The sequence below is a fragment of the Trichogramma pretiosum genome, unplaced genomic scaffold, assembly GCF_000599845.2.
Source record: "Trichogramma pretiosum strain Unisexual culture from Peru unplaced genomic scaffold, Tpre_2.0 scaffold70, whole genome shotgun sequence".
Classification (NCBI taxonomy): Eukaryota; Metazoa; Arthropoda; class Insecta; order Hymenoptera; family Trichogrammatidae; genus Trichogramma; species Trichogramma pretiosum.
The window spans coordinates 476,492-500,427 of record NW_019641132.1 but is presented as its reverse complement, the minus strand read 5'-3'; the positions used below and the strand labels follow the sequence as shown (position 1 = coordinate 500,427).

At 45.2% G+C, this 23,936-nt stretch overlaps 2 protein-coding genes across 4 annotated transcripts in view; one reads left to right on the top strand and one right to left on the bottom strand.

The window, feature by feature from the left end:
- LOC106658334 (KAT8 regulatory NSL complex subunit 3) overlaps window positions 1–6,224 on the bottom strand; it is a 16,152-nt gene extending 9,928 nt beyond the window's left edge. Inside the window, exon 1 of the mRNA XM_023458098.1 lies at window positions 5,952–6,224. The gene's annotated coding sequence lies outside the window, so the exon portion shown is untranslated. The remainder of the gene's footprint in view (window positions 1–5,951) is intronic.
- On the top strand, window positions 652–23,877 carry LOC106658447 (beta-TrCP). Of its 3 annotated transcripts, XM_014380431.2 has the most exons (9): window positions 652–1,609; window positions 20,738–20,981; window positions 21,055–21,698; window positions 21,779–22,152; window positions 22,221–22,299; window positions 22,372–22,564; window positions 22,682–22,722; window positions 22,810–22,857; window positions 22,942–23,877. In XM_014380431.2, exons 1-7 carry the CDS (start codon window positions 1,568–1,570, stop codon window positions 22,708–22,710), a joined length of 1,605 nt encoding a protein of 534 aa, XP_014235917.1. In that variant the 5' UTR covers window positions 652–1,567; the 3' UTR covers window positions 22,711–22,722; window positions 22,810–22,857; window positions 22,942–23,877. The 3 variants fall into 3 exon arrangements, with proteins under 3 accessions (XP_014235917.1, XP_014235918.1, XP_014235916.1); XM_014380432.2 differs by lacking the exon at window positions 22,682–22,722; XM_014380430.2 differs by having other exon boundaries at window positions 22,682–22,857.
- Window positions 23,878–23,936: the final 59 nt, after the last annotated feature.

Sequence of the window (23,936 nt, the reverse complement as noted above, 5' to 3'; positions counted from 1 at the left end):
CGTTTTATTCGCGATTTGATTGGTAGATGGTAGTTTGGTATTAAAATTCGAATGCTTTATTTAGACGATGAGATTCAAATAAAATCTCGGCTCCTAAAATTTGTCAGATTCAAAAATTAAAATATCGAAAAAAGAAGTTAAATATGCTGTTCTCGTTAACAGTTGGACAGTACCGCATTAGTTCCTTACCGTAGAATCAAAGCTCACAGTTTTTGTAATTACGTCAACGTAATTCTCTCTTATCCTTTGTTCGATCCTTCCAAAAGATGGAATGTTTAAATTTCGAAAAAATTTGAATCGCCCTCTCGCAAAGTGTAGAATCGATAAAGCAGAACTCGACGAGGTCCGCGCGCGCGTGCATGCACCGCGTCCGCAAATCGCTACTCGGGCCGCGTCACGATTCGCAGCTGCAACGAGCACACGGAGCTATTCACGTCGATGCGAATTATATTCGTGGCTCGCTACTTTTATATTTTCTGCTCCGTGCTGTCGGTGCCGCGACGGTGTGGCACTGCGCGAAACCTTTCCCTCGCTCCGAGGCGTCGCTCCGCTGGATGATGACGGAGAGGGGAGAGCAGCAGCAGCAGCAGCAAAGTCGAGCCTGCCGCGCTGCGAGCAGCACTCGATGCAGCCACCAGAGCAGCAGCTACGATGACTCGCGCCTCTGCGGCCAACAACGTATCGTCGTAGTCGTAGCAGCGCGCACACAAGTCGTTGGATGGGCTCAGTCCCGACTCAGCCATCGAGTATAGAGCAAATATATAGGCGTACCGATTGATACAAATCGCCCGACTCGCGACTCGTTGGCAGTAATTCGGAGTACTGAACACACATTCTCGTTTCTCGCCCTCCTACCCTACGTGTTTGTGTGTGTGTATTTGTTCGGCATGATCGATGTAATCTCTTGGACTTGTTCGTCGTCGCTACCGTCGACCGTTGTTGAATTTTAACTGACGCACAGCACAATATAATCGGAGCATCGCGATTGATGCCTCGAAGCTGCGGAAAATAGCGCCTGCCACAGCAGCATCCGAGCGCAGCAGCGACAAGTTGCAAATATTTTCTGCGTACATAACCTGCCTCGTCGAGAGTTAAAAAGCAGTTGAGTTTTGCACGGAGCTCTCTCCGTCTCTCTATCTCTCTCTCTCCTATACAGCTCTCGCCAATTCCGACTTCCAATATAGGTAGCTATATATAAATACGCAGAGAGCCAAAGTGTGTGACGTGACTGTGTTAGTGTAGGGTGCTGCTGAGTTGTGCTGGCTCTCGGGCTTCGTATCTATCTCGGTGCGATTCAGTGCGCGATACATATATATTATTGTAATTTGTGAGTTTCGCGCTTGTGATCGGAGAATTTGCACTGGTCACACTGCAAGAGAGTTGCTTATCATCGAGCCACGGTCGTGTGTCTCCTAGCTGCGTGCATCAAAGCTGGGACGCTTCGAGTGTGTCTGGTGAACTTCTTTGACAAGTGCGTTATATCTCGGAGCATTTGTAAACCTGTATACATTGCTGTATCGAGCCAAAGAGAAGTTACTCGAGTAACAATAACAACAGGATCATAATAATGATCAACATGGAGACCGATGAAGAGACGCGTCATCGTGAGGTATTTAACAGCTTTTCATTTTTACACTTGAAATCTGAAATGTAGCTGCCTTTATCGTCAAACTTTCGACTGGTTTTGCAGTTCTATTTAAAGTTTATAAATTGCTTTTTAATATTATAAAATCAGCGTCATGTCTTTATAATCCAACGCTATTTGTTTTGACTTATTGTAGATATACATTGTTTTCCAGTTGAGATAGTAATATCTTAGTTGTATGTTGATCTAGCATTGCTACTGCTCAGTGTCTTTTGAGGGTTCATTGACTTGATAGAAAGATGGGGACGAAAAAATTTAAAAAGAACTTGTTTATACGTCCCTTCACACATTCCCCCTATTCCTTTTAAAACATTAAATTTTTCATTTAAATAGCAGACAACTATACATTAAACATTTACACTTGTTATATTTTATTATAACCTTTCATCCATCCTTTCATTTATTTTTACTAATATTAATTCTTCTTTATAGTATTATTGTGAGAATGTTATTAACAAAGTCCAGGGGGTTAGATTTTTTTCTAGGACAGTATTTATTACCTTCAATTTGAACCTTAAAGCTAGACTTACTGAAAACTTAAATATCAATTGACCACCTCACATAATTCATATCATTATCAAATCATATCTATAAAAAAGTTTACTGCTTGCACACAATTTTCTTATGAATGAGGGACAAGTAGCTTACTTGCTTATTAGCTACATTATAAGCTTTCCATTACCTTGATAACAAGTGACAACTATTTATGTGACTAAGTATCTGCCAAACATTATAACTGTTGTTCAAAAGAACAGGATCGTTTTCAGTAGTTTGCTTTCAGCATATTAAGAAATGCTTCAATGATTGATTTTAGTCTCGAGTACTCAAAAACAATGAAAAATAGCATTAGGCGTTCGTTTGTATGTACAGCTGTGAAGTTAATCTTTTTCTCCTCGTTCGCTCGAATTTCAATTCATTAAAAACTGCGAATAGAAATGCGATTTTAAAGAAGCCGTGTGGCACAATAGCAGTCCGCAAAACCTGGCCAATAATTTTGCGCGTTTCGCACGTGTACGTGTGCGAGCATAGAAACGGATCACCGCCATCTTGAGACAGCCTTTTGAAAGCTGGCTGTTGCAAACACGACGGTGTGTGCCTTCGGCCTTTTCCTTTGCTCGCATGCATCTGCCACCGTTCCCAGTGCACAAACGTGTATTGGCACGGGCGCTGTAAATCTCTTTTTTCGCGTTGCATATATCGAGGATCGAATTTCACGCGATCAAGTGAATCTATCGACGAGAACGAAAATTGTCTGGCTTCGGTGATAATTTCAGACATATCGCTGTGACGTGCAAAAAAAACCGAGTCTCGCTATAAACTGCATGTGCACGAGTTCCATGCTGCAACGTGCGATTCGCAGTTATGCATATACGAGCGCGATGCAGACTGACCTAATCACGATATTTTCCAAGGGTATTTGTTTATTTTTTTTTATCGGAGCTACACACACGTTACGTGACATGCGCGTATGCCTATCAGTGCACTAGATGCAAACCGGATGGTAGTTTAATTTCAATGAAGAGTTTTTTTTATCGATTCACGCGACCGGATTTAGATAATAATAAATGAATCGATCATTATTCCCGCTCTGGCTTATAAACAATGAAAATGAAACTCCCGAGGGAGAAAAATTCATAGCCAAACAGCGTGTGTTTGTCATTTGCAATGATAAATTTCGCTACGGATGACGTCACTCGAATGCAGCATCGTTGCGATACACGAGAGCGATATACATTTTCTATACGAGAGCAACAGTCGCCACAGAGCTATCGATGTTATATTTCTGCAGGCGTCAACGAAATAAAAAAAAAACTGAGAAGAAGAAGAAGAAAATAACGACTCGTTGATAGGTGGTATTTAGGTCACGATGCGCGCTCGAAGGTTCCATTTTTGTTGTGTGCACGTCCGCGCGAGCGTTATATGCATTTGTGAGCACAGCGCAAAAATTAAAGTGCAGCGTATAATTTTTATTTAAAAAAATACGTTGCGGTCGTCGCGATTAAGCGACTGATTCGACGGTGAAATAAGAAAAACGTGTCGATGCTTGCACGAGCGAACGAGCCACGTCGAAAATCTACAACGGAGCAATATTCAACGCGTGTTAATTTGAATAATTAGAGAGAGAGAAAAAATCACACACATGACGTTTGGCCACGACCACGACCACGTGTACGACTGCGGACGAGGCACACACGAATGTACACACGTTATACGGAGAGGCAAATGGGATGTATAGAGCTGGCAGCAGCAGAAGCAGTAGCATCGTGTCGCACACTCGTGCAAACGTCAACGCGACTCGCGAGTTCGGGCCGCGGCAACGTGGTACATATCGAATATATATATATGCCACGGTGAAGCGTGCGAATACACAATGCGACGTGTATATGTGTGTCTATTTTATACAAGAGTGGAGAGTTATCGAGTTGTGTGTATACGTGGCCCTTGCGCCGCGTCGCCTTTTCATCGATTTTACCTAGTTTCCAAGGCGTTTGTTTTTTATTCTCTCGCTCGGCTCGGCTCGGCTCGGCTAGCTCTCGCGGCCCCGTTTCTATGCCGCCGCGCATAAGCCCGTCTATACATCTATCCGACTCTATATAGCCAGCCAGTGTGTCTATATAATTCGCATCTGTTGGACCACGATGATGACGACGACGATAATAAGCCGAGGCGCGTGACGAAAAAATCACTTTTCACGCCTCGCCGTACACTTTTGCCTTGTGCAGGTATATAATATAATACATCCAAGTCTTGGACGACGACGACCTCATTTTTTGGAAAAACGAAGCTAATAAGCGTTTTGTCTGGCTTATCTATAGTTAAAAACGTGTGCCGAATTCCGAGACGTTCGCACGATCGATACGCGAGCGATTTCGCGAAATTTTATACTATAATAATACGGCGAGCTGAAAAATCGATCATGCACTCTTGAGCTCGTTTGCAGTCGTCAGCGGCTCGCGAGCATTTCTCCGTATTGTAATAAGACTCGCGATCGCGCGGGAAAGACGAGGATCATCGAGTCCTCGCCACCCTCGTCGTCTAAGCTCGTCGAATTTCCTCTGAACTTCGACGAGCGTGAGTCATATTCGCGTGTCGAAATCTGGCACGAATAGTATGGTATAGCTGTTCTTTCTCCTTGCGCTTACGTATACTCGCGCGGCTTTTCTCATTCTAATCTTTTGTGTCTTTCTTGCTTTTAGATTGAATGCGTCAAAGCGCGACAACAAGTAACGGAGCACATCGCGGCCATGAATTCCCTCATTGTTGTGTCTCACACATATGTTCGCGAGAGATTCGCTTTATTATTTGGAATTTAATGAATAAATTATAAGTTTGTTCGCTGATTGCTCTATGCACACGAGAGACGTTCTCGTAACCTCAGCCTCTGTCTTTACGTATCTCTCTCTGTCTCTCTCTCTCTCGCGCGCGCATGAGCGCATAACATGTAGGTTAATAGGATCCTGCCGCTGCCGCTGGGGAATTATTAATATTATCATTGCGAGCTGCAGCAGTGCTACTGGTTAGTTTGTATAAAGAGAAAACCGTTGATCGATCAGCGTGTATATATACGTGTGTATAGATCTGCAGCGGCAACAGCATTGGAAGCTCGATTGACCCTGCGCCGCGTATGAAATCGCTGCAACGTTCATTAGCTTTTTCTCACGCGTTCTCGCTCGTTTGTAAAAGTTTGCTTTTCTGCGAGCAACTCTGCTAGCGCTGCAGTACTTATGGGTGTATATGCTAGCACTCGAGACTGGAAAAATAATCAACGGCCTATGTATCACAGACGTTGTACGAAAATCGCCTCGCGCGATCGCGAGGCCTAAATCGGAGCACTTCGACGATCGGCTGGACGACTGCTGCGCAACTCCGAGACTGCCAAAATCAGCGTACTTAAATGTGTACAACTGTACACGCGCGCGATCGCCGCAGCTGAGCTGCCGCAAGTATTATTTCGACACGTATAACATACGTGTGATTGACTTTTTTTTGGTATTATACAGCGTCGAGTCGCGCTTCAGTAAGAGCTGAGCCGCGCGTTGGCCAACGTCGACACCCGCGAATCGACTCTTTTTTTTTGCGCCCGTTTCATTAAATGTCACGCGCGAGCGCACTCGTGAACGCATTAACGTACACTAAGTTGAATGGTGGAACACGCATAAGCATAGGATATTCCGGCGTTCCACTGCACAGAATCAAAGTCAACCTATACTCGTATGTTTTATAGAGGCAATAATTACATTTTTTTAGACTTTATTTGAAACCATTTCTAACAACTCTGAAAATTTTTTAAATTAAGCGTACATACCTTCAAGTCAACAAAAATAAAAGGCAATTCGGAGATCTTACGCTCGAAGCACGCTGAATCCAACATAAGTGAAAGTTTACAACGTGTCTGTTGCTTCGTACATCTCTGTCTCTTTCTCGCACTGTTACACGTTTTGGTGTGCGTCAAACGACACGCCCGTATTACTATCGAATCGAGAGACGAATACAATTTTTCAGTTGAATGGTATTTGGAAGGATAACTCACTTGTATGCACTGCGACCAACCGTTCAGTCAGTATCCAATGGAAGGACCCTCAACTCGATAACAATTAATCAAAGCCTAAATCCAGCGAAGTAAGGCCGCTGCTTGTGCCTAGCCGTGGGACTGTACTGCTATTTTCATCATTGCCGCGCATGCTCGATACAGAAATAGCTCCGTCTACGCTCGACTTACGAGTTCCACAAATGAAATAGCATCGTCCACGTATTAATGAATCAAAGTGAACGTACATTCAATACCCGTAACTACGCCGTAGTGTATACATTGGAAAAAGATTGTATCTACTTCAGCAAGTGAATAATATTTATCGTGATTAAAGTGAATAATATTTTTGATTATAAACGAATGTGTGTTTTTGTGTATAAGGGTGCAAAATGTCTGTTCCGCGCGACAACGAATCCGCTCGTAATGTCGATATCAATCGCGAAGAGAGAGAAGAAAACAACGATCACGTGATTCATCTTAACCAAGAAAACCAAATGATAGACATCGCTCATTTTCACACGGCCTGTAAAAAAGGATGCTACGAATACGTCGAGAAGTTCCTCAAGCGCAATCGAGATGCCAATTGCCTCGTGCAAGATACAGGCGATTCACCGCTGCACTTGGCTCTGAGGTCCAACGACATAAAGGTGGCCGAACTGCTGCTGAGAAATGACGCCAATCCCAATATAGCAAACAAGATGGGAATTACTCCCCTACACATCGTTTGCAGGTACAGCCCCGAAAGTGACATAGCGCAGATTTTATTCGAGCTCTGTAACGATAAGTATCGGCCGATACAGATAGACGCCCAAGACAATTGGGGTCGGACACCGCTGTACTGTGCTGTTGATTACGCAAACGTGCACCTGTTTATATTTCTGCTGGATATGGGTGCCAATCCGAACATACCCAATGCGAATAGAATGACGCCTCTGCACGCCATTTGCCAGCTATACGACTTCGAACGTCTGGTGAAGATGTTGGTGGAGTGCAGCCACGCGAAGAAGCAGCCGTTGCACATCGACGCTCAGGACGAGCTGGGCTGGACGCCGCTGCAGTGGGCTCTCTCCTGCAATCACCGCAAACTGGTCCAAGGCTTGCTGAGAAACGGCGCCGATCCGAACTTGGCCAACCGGGAGGGACACAGCCCTCTGCACATCTGTTGCATGAGATCCGACGATTACGCTTCGGCGGAGATGCTATTGAAGATCTGCGAGGAGGAGTATCGGCTGGTGGACGTCGACGCTCGAGACAGGAGGGGTGACACACCCTTGCACTTGGCCCTGCTCTACGGCAGCAGCAATACGGCCGAATTATTGCTCAGACACGGCGCAGATCCTCGTGTAGCCAATGTCCAGGGAGCAACACCTCTGCATATTATTTGCAAGAGCAATTACGACGCTCTTGATTTGGTAAACTTGTTGATCCGGCTCGGCAAGGATAATTTTCAGCCGGTGCTAATCAATGCCCAGGACAATAATGGCAATAGTCCATTGCACTTGGCTCTGCGTCATAATCGCACAAGCTTGATCGAGCTACTGCTAAGGAACGGGGCCAATCCAAATTTGGCCAATAATAAGGGTCGGACAGCTCTTCACATTGTTTGCAAGAGAGGCAACGATGTAGACTTGCTGGAGATGCTATTCGAGATAAGCAAGCAAGCCAATCAGCTGGTGCAGGTCAATATTCAGGACAATTATGGTTACAGTCCCTTACACTTTGCTTTGCGTTACAACCGCACGAATTTGATCGAATCACTGCTGAAAAACGGCGCCGATCCGAATTCGGCCAACGCCAAAGGATCGACAGCTCTCCACGTCGTTTGCAAATATTATCGTAGTCACGTCTTGGCGGAGATGCTATTCAAGAACTGCAACGACAGATATCAGCCGGTGCGAGTCAACGCCCAGGATAATCGTGGCAACACCCCACTGCATTCGGCTTTGCTCTACAATCACAGAAACTTGGTCAAAGTTTTGCTGGAGAATGGGGCCGATCCTGATATAGCCAACGAGGAGAAATCGACAGCTCTGCACATAATTTGCCAGAAAAAATACAGCAATGACTCGATGAATCTGTTCTTCAAGACAATCGACGACATCCAGCAGACAGTGCACGTAAATGCCCGAGACGTGTCGGGTAACACACCGTTGCACTTGGCTCTGGAGCGGGAAAACAAAAATGTAGCCGAGTTGCTGTTGAGAAGAGGAGCCGATTCGAACCTGGCAAACAAGGTCGGAGAGAGACCTCTGCATATTTGCTTAAAAAAAGACGATGATGATTTGGCGACGATGTTCTTCAAAATCAACGACGACATCCAGCAGAAAGTGCAGGTCAATGCACGAGACAAGTGGGGATGCACACCGCTCGAATTGGCTGTGAAAAATCTCTTGCCCGATGCGATCGATGCACTCGTGGATCACGGTGCCAATCTGTCTGGATTCGCGTTTCCCAGCGCGACTTATTTCATCGCGGCATTCGAAGCGCGCCGTCGCGATATCAATTTTAAATTGAGATTAGCATCTGGCCTCATGGCCATTGCCGAACGGCTCGCGAAAAGAGGATACCATCTGCGCCAAAGCCACGCCAGGACCATCATGAAATTGTTCGCCAGGTACGAACTGTTCGAGAGCTCGGCGGTGAACGTCGTCGAACTCTTGCGCAGAGACGAAAAGCTGTCGAGCCAGGCGAAAAAAATCACGATAAATTCGAGCCTGTCGCTCCACGATCTGATCCAGTTGCCGTTCGAGGAGGCGGAAAAACTGGTTTCATTTTCGGACTACTGCGTGCTCGGGCGCTCGAGAAAATTGCGGATGCTTCCCAGAGAGTCGGCTCGGGCTTGCGTCGATCATCTGTGCGAGAAGCTGGCGAGAGGATTCTTCCGAGGAAGGAGCATCGTTCCGTTGTCGCGGCCGGCCAGTCGCCGACTGCCGTACGATCGCCGCGAACCGTTCGTCGAGTCGAACAAAAATTTGTGCCTCGTGCACTTGCCAGCTGTGAGAAACTCGCGTCGGCATTACTTGGAAATATTCATGTTCGTCATTCATTTTATAATGATAATACATTTTTGTTATGGAATTCTATATAATAAATTTCTAAAATGAATCAATAAATTTAATAAAATAATTAATAAAATTATAAAATGAGCTCTGATTAATAAAATAATGAGTTAATAATTAAAATAATTAAAATAATAAATAATTAATTAATAAAATAATTAATAAAATTATAAAATGAGCTCCGAGTATTTTTTAATTAAAAAAGTTGAAATATTGAAAATTTTCCGACGACTGATTGTCAAGTCATTGTCCTCTCGCGTATACACTTGATAGCGCTCGACTAGCCCCGCACAGCAATTGCACTCGGTGTCTGCGCATATACATATAGGCATCATCGCCGCTTACCATATACCTGCACAGACATCGTACAGTGACGCATAATCCTATAATAAGCATCGTTGTCGCGCGTACCTACATAATGCTCGACTCGCACCTAGATCCCCGTATAGCGTGAGTATGTGAGAAAAATAGCTAGTACACCGCTCGGAGCCACCCATATTACATGCATCTCGTATACTGCAGACGTGCAATGGTCCCACCAATATAAGCTCGCATACATTACGTTGTGCACGCGCGAGCCGAGCTAGAGTCAACAAAGATACGCGCACAATTTCCACGTGTTTTCATTGCTGCATGGGCTGCCGTACTACGCGCTGGATTATTTATTGTGCATTCTCGTTCTCGCGAAGAAAATTGATTCCGATCCCTGTGAACAACAGCGGCTCTTCGAGAGAGAGAGAGCGATGCACAAAATTCTGCATCGTCTTTGCGCTTCTCGTGCTGAACAACGCATCCATTATAATCATCCGTTCAAAGTTCACTCTTGATCCGCCGCGGTGAAAATCCTCCTCTCTCTGCTGCTGCTGCTGCTCTTGAGAGGCTCTTTCTCTCTATCTCGGCTTTACGCAACAGCCGCTCGATTGTCAAAGAAAATACGTGGAAAATCTTCGAGTAGAAAGTCGATCCTTGTGCCGTAAGTAAATGAGCGTGTGTGCGTGCCGCGAGCGGATCGAAGCTGCAATGCAATTTCGCAGCCTCTCACTGTATATTACACGCGCTTCTCCATACCGCCGCACTCTGTGTGTACTCGCTCACTCGCTCGAATTATCTCCACGTTCTCTATTTTCGAGGCAAGCGTGAGCACGATTTTATTATAAAGAGACCTGCGAAATACGCGCGAGTTGCGAGCGATTATAAAAAAGGGAAAGGAGCGGCTAGACACGCGCATACACGTTGAACTGGCTGCATCGTGCATCTCTCTGCATCTGCATGCGCGAGCTGTATTATACATGTATACACGTATGTGTTCACCGCTGCGGGCCTTGAAGTTAAGGTCAACGTGTCTCCAAATGCACACGCGCGCGCGCGCCTGCATTGTCCGTGTAATGAGCGGTAGAACGAGTTTCTTTGTATTATTCGAAAATCTTAATTTTTCATTCCGAATCGAGTCGGCCGAGCTTCGTCTCTTTTTCTTCTTCTTCTTTTTATTTGCCTCGAGATGAATTTAATCGAAGCTACTCGAGCAGCAAATCGGTTTTCAAGTGCGGACCTTATCAGATCCTTATCAGATCGGCAACTTTTCGAAGCGCGGCTCTTTCGCTTTATAGCCGAACTACTCACCCGGCGCGCAACTCTCTTTCCCGATGCCTCGCGCGGGCCGCGTTTGTCGTAACAGCGCTGGAGTAGAGAGAGAGACAGATAGAGAGACATCTTCATCCGGCTGCGGAAACGCGATTGTTTCCCGTCGCGAAAAGTCGCACGACAGTTCCCCATCACGTGCGCCTGCTGCAATCAGCGTCTTACGGACAACAATTTCTCGTGCCTCGAGCAACAACAACAACAAAAAAAACTTATCGCGGCGTTACGAAATCTCCTGCTTCCGTATATATTTATTTTCATTTCGCCTTTTCTTTTTTTACTTATCTAAGGAAAAGTGGCTCTGTCCTGATACATGCGACACTTGACCTCGAAATCATATCGCACGACGCGGAGTGCACCTCGGCGAATACATTACATTCTATGTATACGTACGCTTGGCACCTCTCCGGCGGGTCAACAACATCATCTCTCGGCCTCATGCTATGCTAATAATATGTGCATTTATGACATATACGTATGTATGTATGTATGTATTTATGTGTGCATTTGCATGCGACGATCGATCACTCACTCGATAATTCAAGACGAATTAAACTCGAGCGAGCTGCGAATTTTCATAAAGTCGACGAGCGGCGATTCGATCCGTTCGTGTGGGCTCGGTCGAAGGAGAAATTCGAGCACCGGACTCGAGCTCGTATTATGCGCGCCATTATGCGGCTGCGGCCCGCGAGGAATTTGCATTTAAGAATACAATTACAGGCTGCATTCGCGTCTGTCTATATATAAAGTGGCTTTTGAAGGAGAAATAAATTGATAGACGAGGAAATGCATAAAAGTCGAGCTCTGTATTTACTCATCGATTTTGTACGAGGTTGCGCTCGGAGAGCCACGAGATCTTTTGCTCCAGTGATTTGGACGTGCGTACAGAACCGATTAGATCGCGCGTTGGAGACTTTGCACGTTATGACGTTCGAGGTGGCTGTTATAATAGGTACTCGGCATGCAGCTGTGCTATGCGTGTACGTATAAATGCAACCGCACATAGGCACGCAACAAAAGACGAAACTCGAAACAATGCATATCGTATTTGCAGCCAGGCCAGACTTTTAACGCTGCGAGCTTGTGTGTGTGTGGATAAAGGAGAGTGAGAGAAACGGCGCGGCATGACTCATGCCTGTATACCGCGTATCTGTCTCGATACTCGAGAGCGCGACACGTTCGCAGCTGCCGATGCTTGCAATATTATTATTTCTTTATCCATCGCGCTTTATCGCATTTTCAGACTTTTATCGTCTTTCCAGCTGTGCACTTGCTAATTTCAAAACGAGAGGAAAGGCCAGTGATCGCCATGATTCGGAGCGACGATTAATTTTATGCTGTATATACTTTACTGCAGCCTGTGTACAAGGAGTCGCAGAATCTGATACAAGCGCTGGCAGCTCCTGATTTTCTATACAGAGCTGACCCAAACGAGTTTCGACTGCTGCCGCTGCTGCCGCTGCTGCTGCTGCTGCTGCTGCTGCTGCTGCTGCTGCCCTTTCCGCACCTTTAAATGGCAACGAAAGCCGAGAGACACGTATTTCGCAGATTCTTCAAAGAAATCTCCCCTCTCTCTTCCTCCGCTGCACGAGGAAGAGAGCATGCGAAAACCCGCGCGCGCTCGTATGCAACAGGACCGAGCTGACTCGCCGCTGCTATTTATATCTCTCTCTCGACTCTTTTCATTCATTTTTGTCCTGTAATTTGAGTTTCGCCGAGGATTATATACATTTTCATCCGTTTTCTTTTCTCTCCCAATGACAATCGAAAATTGACAATGCGCACATTGGCGCAACACAATTGAGCGATACGCCCGACGCGTTCGCAAATTTTCCATTGTCTCTCTCTCTCGTCTTTTCATTCGTTATCCTCCTCGCGACTCTCTTTAACACAAAGGCCCCCGTTATTATATGTAGGACTTAGAAATCGAATATAATCAACGACGTCTCTCTCGCTCTGCTCCGACTCGTATATTATATCCTCGACTCGACTCTAGTCGCAAAAAACGAAAAAAGAATTTTCCAGCACAAAGCGACGACTGTCTTCCTCGCGTATCGTAAACAAAATCACCGCGCCGATGTTTAGCGGCGTGGACAAGTTATGAAACTGCCGCCTATAGAAAGCTCACACTCTAATACGGAGAATCCGAAAAAAAACTTTCACCTCGCGCGCGCACACGAGTACATATAGCAACATTAATCGTCGAATTTCCGATTCGTCGTACGTATCGACTGATAAGTTGCGTCTCTCTTTGTTGAATACGTCACGCGACCGATGCAAACTTCAAAGGCTCGTCCCTGTAGTAGCTATATATAATGCATCGAGCAATTATAAACTCGTTGGTAAAGGGTCTTTATCGAGCAATATGTGCTACATAGGCGGCGGGGAGTGCACTCCGAGCTCTTAACTCTATAACGATTATAACTGTATAATTCGATCGAATAAAAATTGGCTCCTTTTCGTGTGCAACGTTTAATACGGACCGTTAGCGAGAGACACACTATGAACTCGGCCCACTCGCGACAACGAGCCGACGAATGCGATCGAACAATCGAATGGAAATTGGGTCGACTAAGTATGTATATATACGCACCAATTCGATTTATAATTGTTCGACTGTTTTTTTATATTAATAGTGCCAAATGCAGATCTTTGCCAGCCACCGAGCTGCAGATGCTAGAGAGAAAGCCGCACTCGGCGTTATTTTCTTCTAATGAAATCATTAACGATGATTACCGATAAGGAGTTGTAAAAATAATAAAACGAAAACGGTACTTTCATGCATACACGATAATCCGCGCTAGCGAAAATTTAGCAAACACATTTGCTCGATCCGCCGCGATGCATCGACGTATCAACATTTATTATTTATTAAATATTTTGAAACGATGCTCGCTAAGCCCGAGTCGAGATAGAGAGGGGAAAAAAGAGCGACGCGAGCTCGCGTCTTTAAGTACGTCTATAAGGAAGAGGAAGAAGCCAAGCAAGTGTGAAAAGTCTGCAATGAGAGCTCCAACGAAAAAAGAACGAGAGAGAAACGACTAGCCGTGGCTTAGCCAAGCGCAAATAGATTTGGAATCACCGTTATGTACCTCCTTATTCGCTTGCCACACGTATATACGCCGCCGCAGCTGCTTGTATATAATATATATGAGAGATATTACAAGTAAGAAAAAACGAAACCTGGAATGGAGCACAAAAGTTTACGCTTGCACACCGAGTTGTGTTGCAGCAGCAGCAGCGTGTGCAGTTACTGCAGCAAAGTGTGTGTGTATACAGAGACAAAGACCAGATGCGGACGAAGCCGAGAGAAAATAATTATATTCGCCGCCTTGTCGCGCCGCTGCTGCAACGACTGCAGAGCGAGATGCGGGGCAAAGGCGGTCGTCGCTAAACTAAACTCGTCGATCCCAAAGACAGATAGATGGGATGTATACAAGTTTTTGAGTCCACGGCATGAATAATTCCTGCATTATGTACTACTCTACTCCCGCGATACATAAAGTCGTCCTCCTGCTCGCGCGCTTGTGACGCATTTCGACGCTCGAGGCGCCGCTGCACAGTTGGCCTACAAATCTAGATCCTTTTTTTTTTATTATTATTATTATTATCGCCCTACGTCATCTAGACGGAATTTTTGCAATTTCGTGCCTTTGAAACGTCGCCGCGCACTTTGGGAAGGAAAAAGAAACAGACAGAAAAGACAGCTCGCGCGATCGGCTATATAAAGAGAAAAGAGGAAAATAATGCATCGCAGCGGTGAACTTTTCCGTTGCGCTTATAACTACGTGTACGTAACAAAACGGATGTCTTTTCTTTCCTTCTCCTTTTTTTCCTCCGCTCAGATCGGAGAAATTACATTTGCGTGCGCACTCGATAGTTCGAAGGTTGTTCATCATCGCGTTCTAATATCCACTCGGCTCGATGGCTAATAGCCTAGGTATATAACATCGGCGATATACGCGCGTACCGTATGCCTACACATTGGCAGCTGATCGATACTCTCGCATAAAGGATAATATATAGCCAACTAAGGCGCGCATTCATCTACGTATACTTTTTGAGACAAAGCGTCGATTGTTTTTTTTTTTTTACCTATCGAGAAAAAAAAGACGTAAAAGACGCGACTAATCGCTCGACGCGTGATACGATAATTAAAAAGTAATCCTCGAGAGTCTCTCTCGTCAACGACGGCGAGCATAGAACGTCGCGTGCAAAGTTATATTAGACGGCGCGCACGCAGACAGAGACGCAGACGGGGCTAGCTCGTATACAGCTCCTCTCCTTAATGCCGCGGCGTGCGGAGCAAAAGTTCATGCATTATACACGGAGTCTCGCGCGCATCTCGTTACGCCACACTACTACTATACTACTACTGCTACCACTCTTAGCGAGCACGATTGTGTGCGCTGTATACGTATATAATACACGAGCACTTGAACACGAGTCTCTGCTCACCTCTCGGCTTTTTTCTACCATTCTTTTCTTTTTTTTTATAATTCGCAGAATTTTTTTGAAACGCGCAGCGCTCGACACAATATCCTAGTTTCTTAATTATTTCTTTCCTCGTTTCTCCGCTTGTATACAGCTATGTGTGTGTGTGTGTGCGCGCGCGTTCCAGTGGATTGCGATCTCGCTGGCGCGCGAGAAAATCGCTCGCGATGGATTATGTTAATAAATTCGGACGCGGGGGATAATAATCTCGGAAAATCTTCCTTTTATAGATGTGTAATTGGCTGCGCCGCGGTGAAATCTAGCCGCGCGCACAAAAGCACGAGATCGTAACGCACGATTCCGTATTATACACGCGTAATATATCCGGATGATGCGCGTGCCAGGGTGCCCAGATTCGCCAGGGCAAAATTTGCAAAAGTCCTACGTAGTCCCGATTTGAATTATAATCCGAATTCGTGCGCGGGGAAAGTCAGCCAGCTATACAGCCTCGCGCGCGCAAACATACCTGGATACGCGTTATAAATCGCCAAGTTTGGGAAAAGTTGCGCCGCGCTACTACCACATCTAGGTGTATATAAACCATTAGGCGGGCGACATTATAAAGTGACATTAGCATTGGATAACGGGCCTCGCGCGAGCGCCGTTTTCCCATAAGCCAGAGAGCCTACGGAGCATATTATATTGCGTAAATCATGCGGCCGTCTTTTGACTACTGCACTGCAACTTTAACCTGCGCCCGACGTCGTTGCAGCGCTGCAGCAACCAAGTATACATACGAAACTCGTCGAACGATGATTTATATCTCGGCGACTTTTTGCAAGTGAAAGTACTGTAAACATGGGCTTGCTTGTCTGTAACAGTTGCCGTACGAACTTAAAACTCGGATTAATGGCGTGCACCGCTACTGATTTGGAGCAATCGATGTGCAAAACTCGCTACTCTCGATCCAAGTGATTCGCGAGGGACTTGGATCTGCAGGTAGATGCGAATAGCAGCGCGTCGAAAGGGCAGCTTTTCGCATGATTTTCGAAAGGCGCGAGACAATTTTTTGTCGGAAAGAAGGCCGAATTTCAGCGTGACGCGATCCGTCGCCTCGTTTTTTCAAAATGTTTTGTTGGCTTACTCGTTGGCTCGCTCGAACGAATAAAAAAAAAAGAATTTAAGCTTTCCTCCGGCTGCAAGCGCAAAGTAGGTAGGTAAGAGTCGGCCGCCGAACAAACAGATAACGGCAAACGAGGGCGCGAGATTCGCATTGGCGATTCCATGGTCCTTCCAAGCTACGCATACTAACTACGGCAGTGGCAGTGTAGTTCGGTAAATATATCGTATATAGGAAAGAAAAATATACGAAGCGGCGATTACGAATGTACTTTCCATTCTTATCGCATGCGCGCTAAATTGCATTGGCGCATTCTATTAAGCCGAGAGCAGCGGCGTTAGTTAACTCTCTCTCTCTCTCTCTCCCGACGAGCAAAGTTTCTCTTCTGTGTGCATTATGAGCTACGCATTATATATTCGCAGCTAATTCAAATTTTATGTATACACACATCGAGATCGGATACGTGCTCTTACGCATCTCGTTAAAACTGGACTGCATGCGCGTGGATATGTATAATACGGCGCGTGAGGCCGCGCGCTCGACCGATCCTCGACAATTGCAATTATTAATTTTGCGTAATACGTACGAGAGCTCCGCGATCAGCACGTACTTGGACACGTGGGCAGTAGCGGCGAGCCGATTTTCCAGCGTATAACCGTGCGCGTGGCTTGCTTTATCTTACGTAAATTGAAAATGTCAAGCGCAAAATTTCATCGGCGTTGCGTAATTATATAGATATGGCGCACGAAGCGAGGTCGGGTCCCATTGTCCACGCTTCGAGGTGTTGAATTTTACGCGCGATGTCACGTTGAATAAGTATCGATGATGTCCATGCCGCTTACGCGAGATTGACGCGTCTTCTCCGTTACGATCCGATGTGATTTTTATTCCACGCCGCGGGGAGGCAGTCGAGCGTCCCGAGTAAACAAGATTCGTATCGCCCGATGAACCTATGCGAAGTTTCTTGCGCGCGTGAAAGTTCACTCGATGTGCACTCGTCGATTTTTGTCCGCCGCATACACACACACACACACACTCGAAAAGCACGATCGACTTTCGACTTTTTTGTTTTGTTTCGCAACTCGAGATCGCAGCTTTTTTTCTCCCCCCGTAAGTACATCATCTCCACGAATAAAAGCTGCGCCGCGCACTCGGGAGAGAGAGAGAGAGAACCTCGACGCGAGCAGTTGCTTTTTTTTCTCTCTAATTTTCCATCGAACTCTATAACGTCTGTTTACATAATCGCTCTCGTCAAATGTCCAATATTCGTTCTCGAGTTTCTCGCAAAGCTCATATATACTTTTTCCCGATGGTGCAGAGCGATGCATCGACCTTTCAAGTTTGGTCAAACAAAAGAGGATAAGGTGACAGCGACTCGGTGATTTCAATGACAATAATAGAGTTACGCTCTCGTCAAGAATAGAAGTAAAAAAGCAACAATAATGAATCGTAGTGTATGCGTCGGTCAGCGATAAGAGAATACGTGCACTTGCCTGGACAATTATCGCGCTTGCAAATTATCGTTATTGACTCGCCGTTCTATGTTTTTTCTTTCTCTCGACTCGGCTATATTATATTTATATATAATAAATATTTGAGATACGCATCGCGCTAATGCACCGAGCAGTGCGCGCAAGAAATACCTGCCGCCGAGGAGAGAAGGAAATGAAACGTAAGAGTCTTCGGTGCGCAGCGTTAAAACGTTGCGCCTTTTTTTTTCGTTGCCGTTGTTGCGTACTTACCGCGAATCCGCGCATGTATCGCGAGGCTTTATTACACATATATAACAGCCGCGTAATCTATGTAACGGTACACGTGTCCGCGCGCCTCGTACTCTGTTTATACTTCTTCGGTGCAGCGGACAATCATCGTCAATTATATTATCCACGCGTCACGTACGAAATATTATATTACGTCTCGATTCTCCGTTTCGAGCTGCTTTTCTTCGTCGTACGATACTCCTCGACGACTCGTATGCACTATACACGCGCGGTTTATCGCGCGTCGCCCGAAAACTCCGACGATATCCGTGAGTCGCTGCTGCATACGCACCACCCCGTGCGTGTTATAACGTACATATATGACGAGTGCGCCATAGGCACAGTTCAGGGTCAAGAAACTCTCCGAGTCGGGCAAAACGTGACGCGAGCAGCATCCAGTCTCTCTCTCTCAAACTCGTATACAGTCTCCCCAGACACTCGATCGCGCCTCGGCGGTGCCAACTCTTTTCTTTCGGAGCCGTGTGTCGCAGTTTGGCGGAAATTTATAAACGATGAAAATTTTTAAATAAATCAATGAAGCCTAAAATGCAGCTGCGTCGTAATTTCCGAATATTTTATGTATGGACGGGTAATGAAACAGCGTGTACTCTTTGTAGCTGCAATTCCGATGAAATTTTCCTCGTCAAACTTATTACCGCCGCGTAAAATAATCGGAAAACTACGCTCGGCCGTATAAGCTCGATACGTACTCGACGAGCGCATCCTTTTTCTCCTCTTTCTCTCTGCTGCGCGCTGCAATATAACCCGCCTCTCTTCTCTCTCTCTCTCTCTCCCTTTTATAATTGGCCATAAAAAGTCAAGCCCGAGGCTGATTGTTGCTCTAACTGTAATCCCCGAGAAGAAGTTCGATCGTCGTGGTTTTTTTTTTGAGTTGTTTCTACGCTGCTCAGCAGCGAGAGAAGTGGCAGCAGCAGCAGCCGGATGCGCTCCGTATGCATTGACATAAAAGACAAGTTGCACGGCTTTGGCGTGTAATATTTTTCGTATTTGTATAAATATCGGAGGGGCTCGTTGCGCAACAGTCGTATCGATAAGCCGGCTCGGCATATACACCTATTGCGTAAATCCGTCATTAACTAATTTCAATGGCAACTCGATATCGCACCCGCAACTCGAACCTGCCATTGAAACGCACCGCGCACCAGTCGTACGTATTTTTTTTTTTTTTTTTTCATTAAAAAATTTAATAAGTGCATCCGCCGCAACGATCCGCACTCGGTGTGTGGATGCGCAGCGATAAAAATAAAAAAGAAACGCAAGAAATAAAAGATAAAACAATAACGAGCAAACGTAAGAGATGACGAATATGAAAAAAGTAGAACATATTGCGCGTGTATCGGGAAAAATTTTCAATAAAAACGCGGAAAAAAAATGAGTCGAACTAGCGTAGTATCCGCCAATTACAATCGTGACGTTATGGTATCAACTAGTTTTTTGCCGCTGGCGCTTTTTTTTCCGCGTACATGTGCGTCCGTGTACGAAGAGCTGATCGCGACGTGATCGTTGCGCGTTTACGGTAATGCAAAAGAGGAAATAATCGCGTACGTTGCTCCGATACATGAAGCTCAACGCGCGGCATCGTCGGCTTTAGCAGCAGTCCAAATATCACGCGACGTGGAAAAATACAACTCGCGGCGCCTTTCTTACCCCTGTTCGCAAACCATTTCGTCGTCGTCGTCGTCGTCGTCGTCGTCGTTGGAGAAAAATATGATTCAACAAAAAAAAAAAGAGAGGAAGGAAAAAAACAACGCGCGCGAGGCAGACGGAGGGCAGCAAAAAAGCGAGGGAGAGACTAGCCAAGCGCCAGAGCTTTATCGATCTTCTTCTTTATATATACAGCCTGTATACGTATATAATGTGTGTATATTACTTACAACGTCGTCGTGTCAGTTATACTCGCTCGTCTGCCCCGACGAGTAGTAGTCCTGCATACCCATTTACGACGATAACTCGATAAAAGCGATTATTTTTTTTTCTCCTGTATATAAAATGATTACTGGCCGACTCTCGGGCTTTTCAAAAGTAATAATTTTCGCCCCGTCGCGAACTTTTACATGAAAAAATCCAATCAAGTCCTGCGTACGATGGCGGTGATCGATCAACCCCGCACACTTTTTTTTCTCCCTTCGAAAGCATTCGACGTTCGCTCAGCGACTCGATAGTTCAAAACTTGATTACAATAAAGCGTCTCTATGTGACGATGAAAAAGACAGCCAAGAGACACTCAAAATTTTTCGTTAAACGATTCCATCTGTTCGTGGCGACACGCACATCTTCTTTTTTATTCCGTCCGAGTACCGGTTTTTAGCTCGCTCGCGTTTCTCGTAAAAAAAAACAAACATTAACTCGATGTGTGATTTAGGTCTTGGCCTTGTATAATTATATGATTTTGGACTGTTTTTTGGTACCTGGACAATGCATTCGATCAAAGTCACTTTTGCGCATAAAAAACCAGTCGACGGGCTCGATAAAATGTGTTGTCCGTCGTTGGAGAGCTAGTAATAACGATTGTCATTTCTCTGCTTGCAGACCGCTCCAATGACGCTATTGAGCGACGTTGGCGAGACGAAGAAGGAGCCACCAAGCGCCAGCATGTCGGCGCAATTCAACGAGGAGCTCGACCACTGCATGAAGTACTTTGAAAAGTGGAACGACTTCGAGCAAATCAACTGCGTCGAGCAGCTGCTGTCGCGCATGTGTCACTACCAGCACGGCTACATCAACGACTACCTGAAGCCGATGCTGCAACGAGATTTCATCTCGCTACTGCCCAGTAAGTTGAAGCAATTTGGGGTGCTCATCATGATGATGAAACTTGATTGGTTCGATCTTTCGTTTGCTCGCAGAAAAAGGACTGGACCACGTGAACGAGACGATTCTCTCGTACCTGGACAACGAGTCGCTGGCGGCGGCCGAGCTCGTCTGCAAAGAGTGGCACAGGGTCATAAGCGACGGCATGCTGTGGAAGAAGCTGATCGAGCGCAAAGTCCGGACGGACTCGGTGTGGCGCGGCCTGGCCGAGCGACGGGGCTGGATCCAGTACCTGTTCAAGCCGCGCCACGGCGAGCACCACCCAAACCACACGTTCTATCGGAATCTCTTCCCGAAGATCACGCGCGACATCAAGAACATCGACAACAACTGGCGCAACGGCAACTTCAATCTGCAGCGCATCAATTGCCGCTCGGAGAACTCCAAGGGCGTCTACTGTCTGCAGTACGACGACCAGAAGATCGTCTCGGGTCTCAGGGACAACACGATAAAGATCTGGGACCGCAACAGCCTGCAGTGCGTCAAGGTGCTCACGGGGCATACGGGTTCGGTACTCTGCCTCCAGTACGACGACAAGGTCATCATATCCGGCTCGTCCGACAGCACCGTGCGTGTCTGGGACGCCAATACCGGCGAATTACTGAGTACTCTCATACACCATTGCGAGGCTGTGCTGCATTTACGGTTCAACAACGGTATGATGGTCACATGTTCCAAGGTGCGTTGTTTCTCTTTCAATTCTCTTTGATCGCGCTGATTTTGAAGCTGTGTTTGTAACACGATCGATGAACCTTTCAGGATCGTTCTATTGCCGTTTGGGACATGACGTCGCAGACGGAAATAGCGCTGCGACGCGTACTCGTCGGGCATCGCGCGGCCGTCAATGTGGTGGACTTTGACGAGAAGTACATTGTGTCAGCGAGCGGCGATCGCACGATCAAAGTTTGGAACACGTCTAGTTGCGAATTCGTTCGGACCCTCAGCGGCCATAAACGCGGCATAGCCTGTCTTCAGTATAGAGACCGTCTCGTAGTAAGTGGAAGCAGCGACAACACCATACGGCTCTGGGACATCGAGTGCGGCGCCTGCTTGCGCGTTTTAGAGGGACACGAGGAGCTCGTGCGCTGCATCAGGTTCGACAGTAAACACATCGTCAGTGGTGCTTACGACGGGTTAGTCTCGACTCTTTCTCCTCTCTCCTCCATTGTCAGCAAGTCATCATTTTTCTCTCTTTTTACAGTAAAATCAAAGTCTGGGATTTAGTGGCAGCCTTAGATCCACGAACCAGCTCAGCGAACCTGTGCCTGCGTACATTGGTGGTGAGTTTTTCACTTGTAACTAATCTTCACGCTTAGCCTTCACAATTTGACGACGATTCGACTTTTTTCCAGCAACATACTGGACGAGTATTCCGATTACAATTTGACGAATTTCAAATCGTTTCGTCTTCGCATGACGATACCATACTTATCTGGGACTTCCTCAACTGTAATCAGGAAACTTCGGGCAGCGACAACAGCCCCAACAGTTTTCGAAACAGTGCAGCGAGTAATCATAATCATTCAGATACCAGATCTCCATCTCGTGAGTTACAAATTTTACTCTTTTGATGAAAAAAATTTTTTTTGGTTCCATTTTTTTATGTTTGATTTTTTTTCCTTCTTTTTTTTATGAACGACCGAATCCCTTCCGATATTATAGCACCAGAATTAGTTGAGAATGAATATTAGCAGAAGGATTGAGTAAGCATGCAGAGAAGGCTTGTCCCTATAGTGTTCTATCAATTAAAAAACTTTCTAACAAGTACTGATAACTTCTGTTTTCAACAGCGTTCGAGTGACGATTCAAAACAATGATTCCTTTATTGTGATATAACTGTGAGTATCTCCCTCATGAATATTACCAACTAATTTTACTTAATTTTAGATGATTAATAAGTGCAACGTTATTTCTTCTTACAGACAAATGGTTTAAGAGTAATTTCAATGTGTTCGCGATAACCTGCGCCATGGAAAACGATCGACTGTAAGGGACGATCATTTTCCTGAGTCGAACGCATGCTATCGTGATCTGAGAACAAGGCTGGAGATGAGAAATTTAGCCGCTAATTAGTTCATCGTTTTTCGTTACGAACCGTGTGCATCGAAAAAGCATCAGAAGCATTTTATTCTTCTAGGTACTAAAAAAATCAATAAATATTGTTCGAAAGAATCATGCTTATATTTACATTGAATCGGTATATAAAGCGCATGAAAAGTCAAAACTTGCAGTTATAGCTGCTAATGAATACGAGTACATCCTATGGATGTACATTGAAAACAAGTTCACAAACTACTGGCTTTTCACTTGAACTCAATCAAAGAGTGCATCTCGAGTAAATATGACAAAGTTGACCACTTTTTTCCAATGCAATTTTTGCGCGGAAAAAATTTAAAAACTGTACGAATAAATTGAGTGTGGAATCGTAGAAAAAAGACTTAAGAAAGAAAGGAAACGATCTTAGGATGGTGATTAAGTAAAATACTAGGTGTATTATAGTAAATGAATTTTTTAATGTAATTAATTTATAGTGTGAAGTTGTGCGATCATAAAAGGGACAGCTTATGTTTTGTCGTGTGTTTTAAATGATAATTTCATTGTGTACGTATGTCTGTGACTGAGTTCAAGAAAATCGTATAAACTTTGAACAATTTTTGATTATCGTCTTATAATTACCAAGTTATAAAGTTATTACGTGAAGAAAAGTATGGTTGGAATTGCTATTTATCTAGCAAAATTAACATTAATCGTCAAGCGCCAAATGTGAGTTATAGATGTAAAATAAATATTTTTCTTCACCGTGTATTTGTATGAAATGAAATAAAAATTTTCTATGTTATTCTCCCTGGATTAAAGCAGCAAGTATGTACAATTTTAATAATGACAAGCTTTACATAAGTGATGATTAAATATGCAT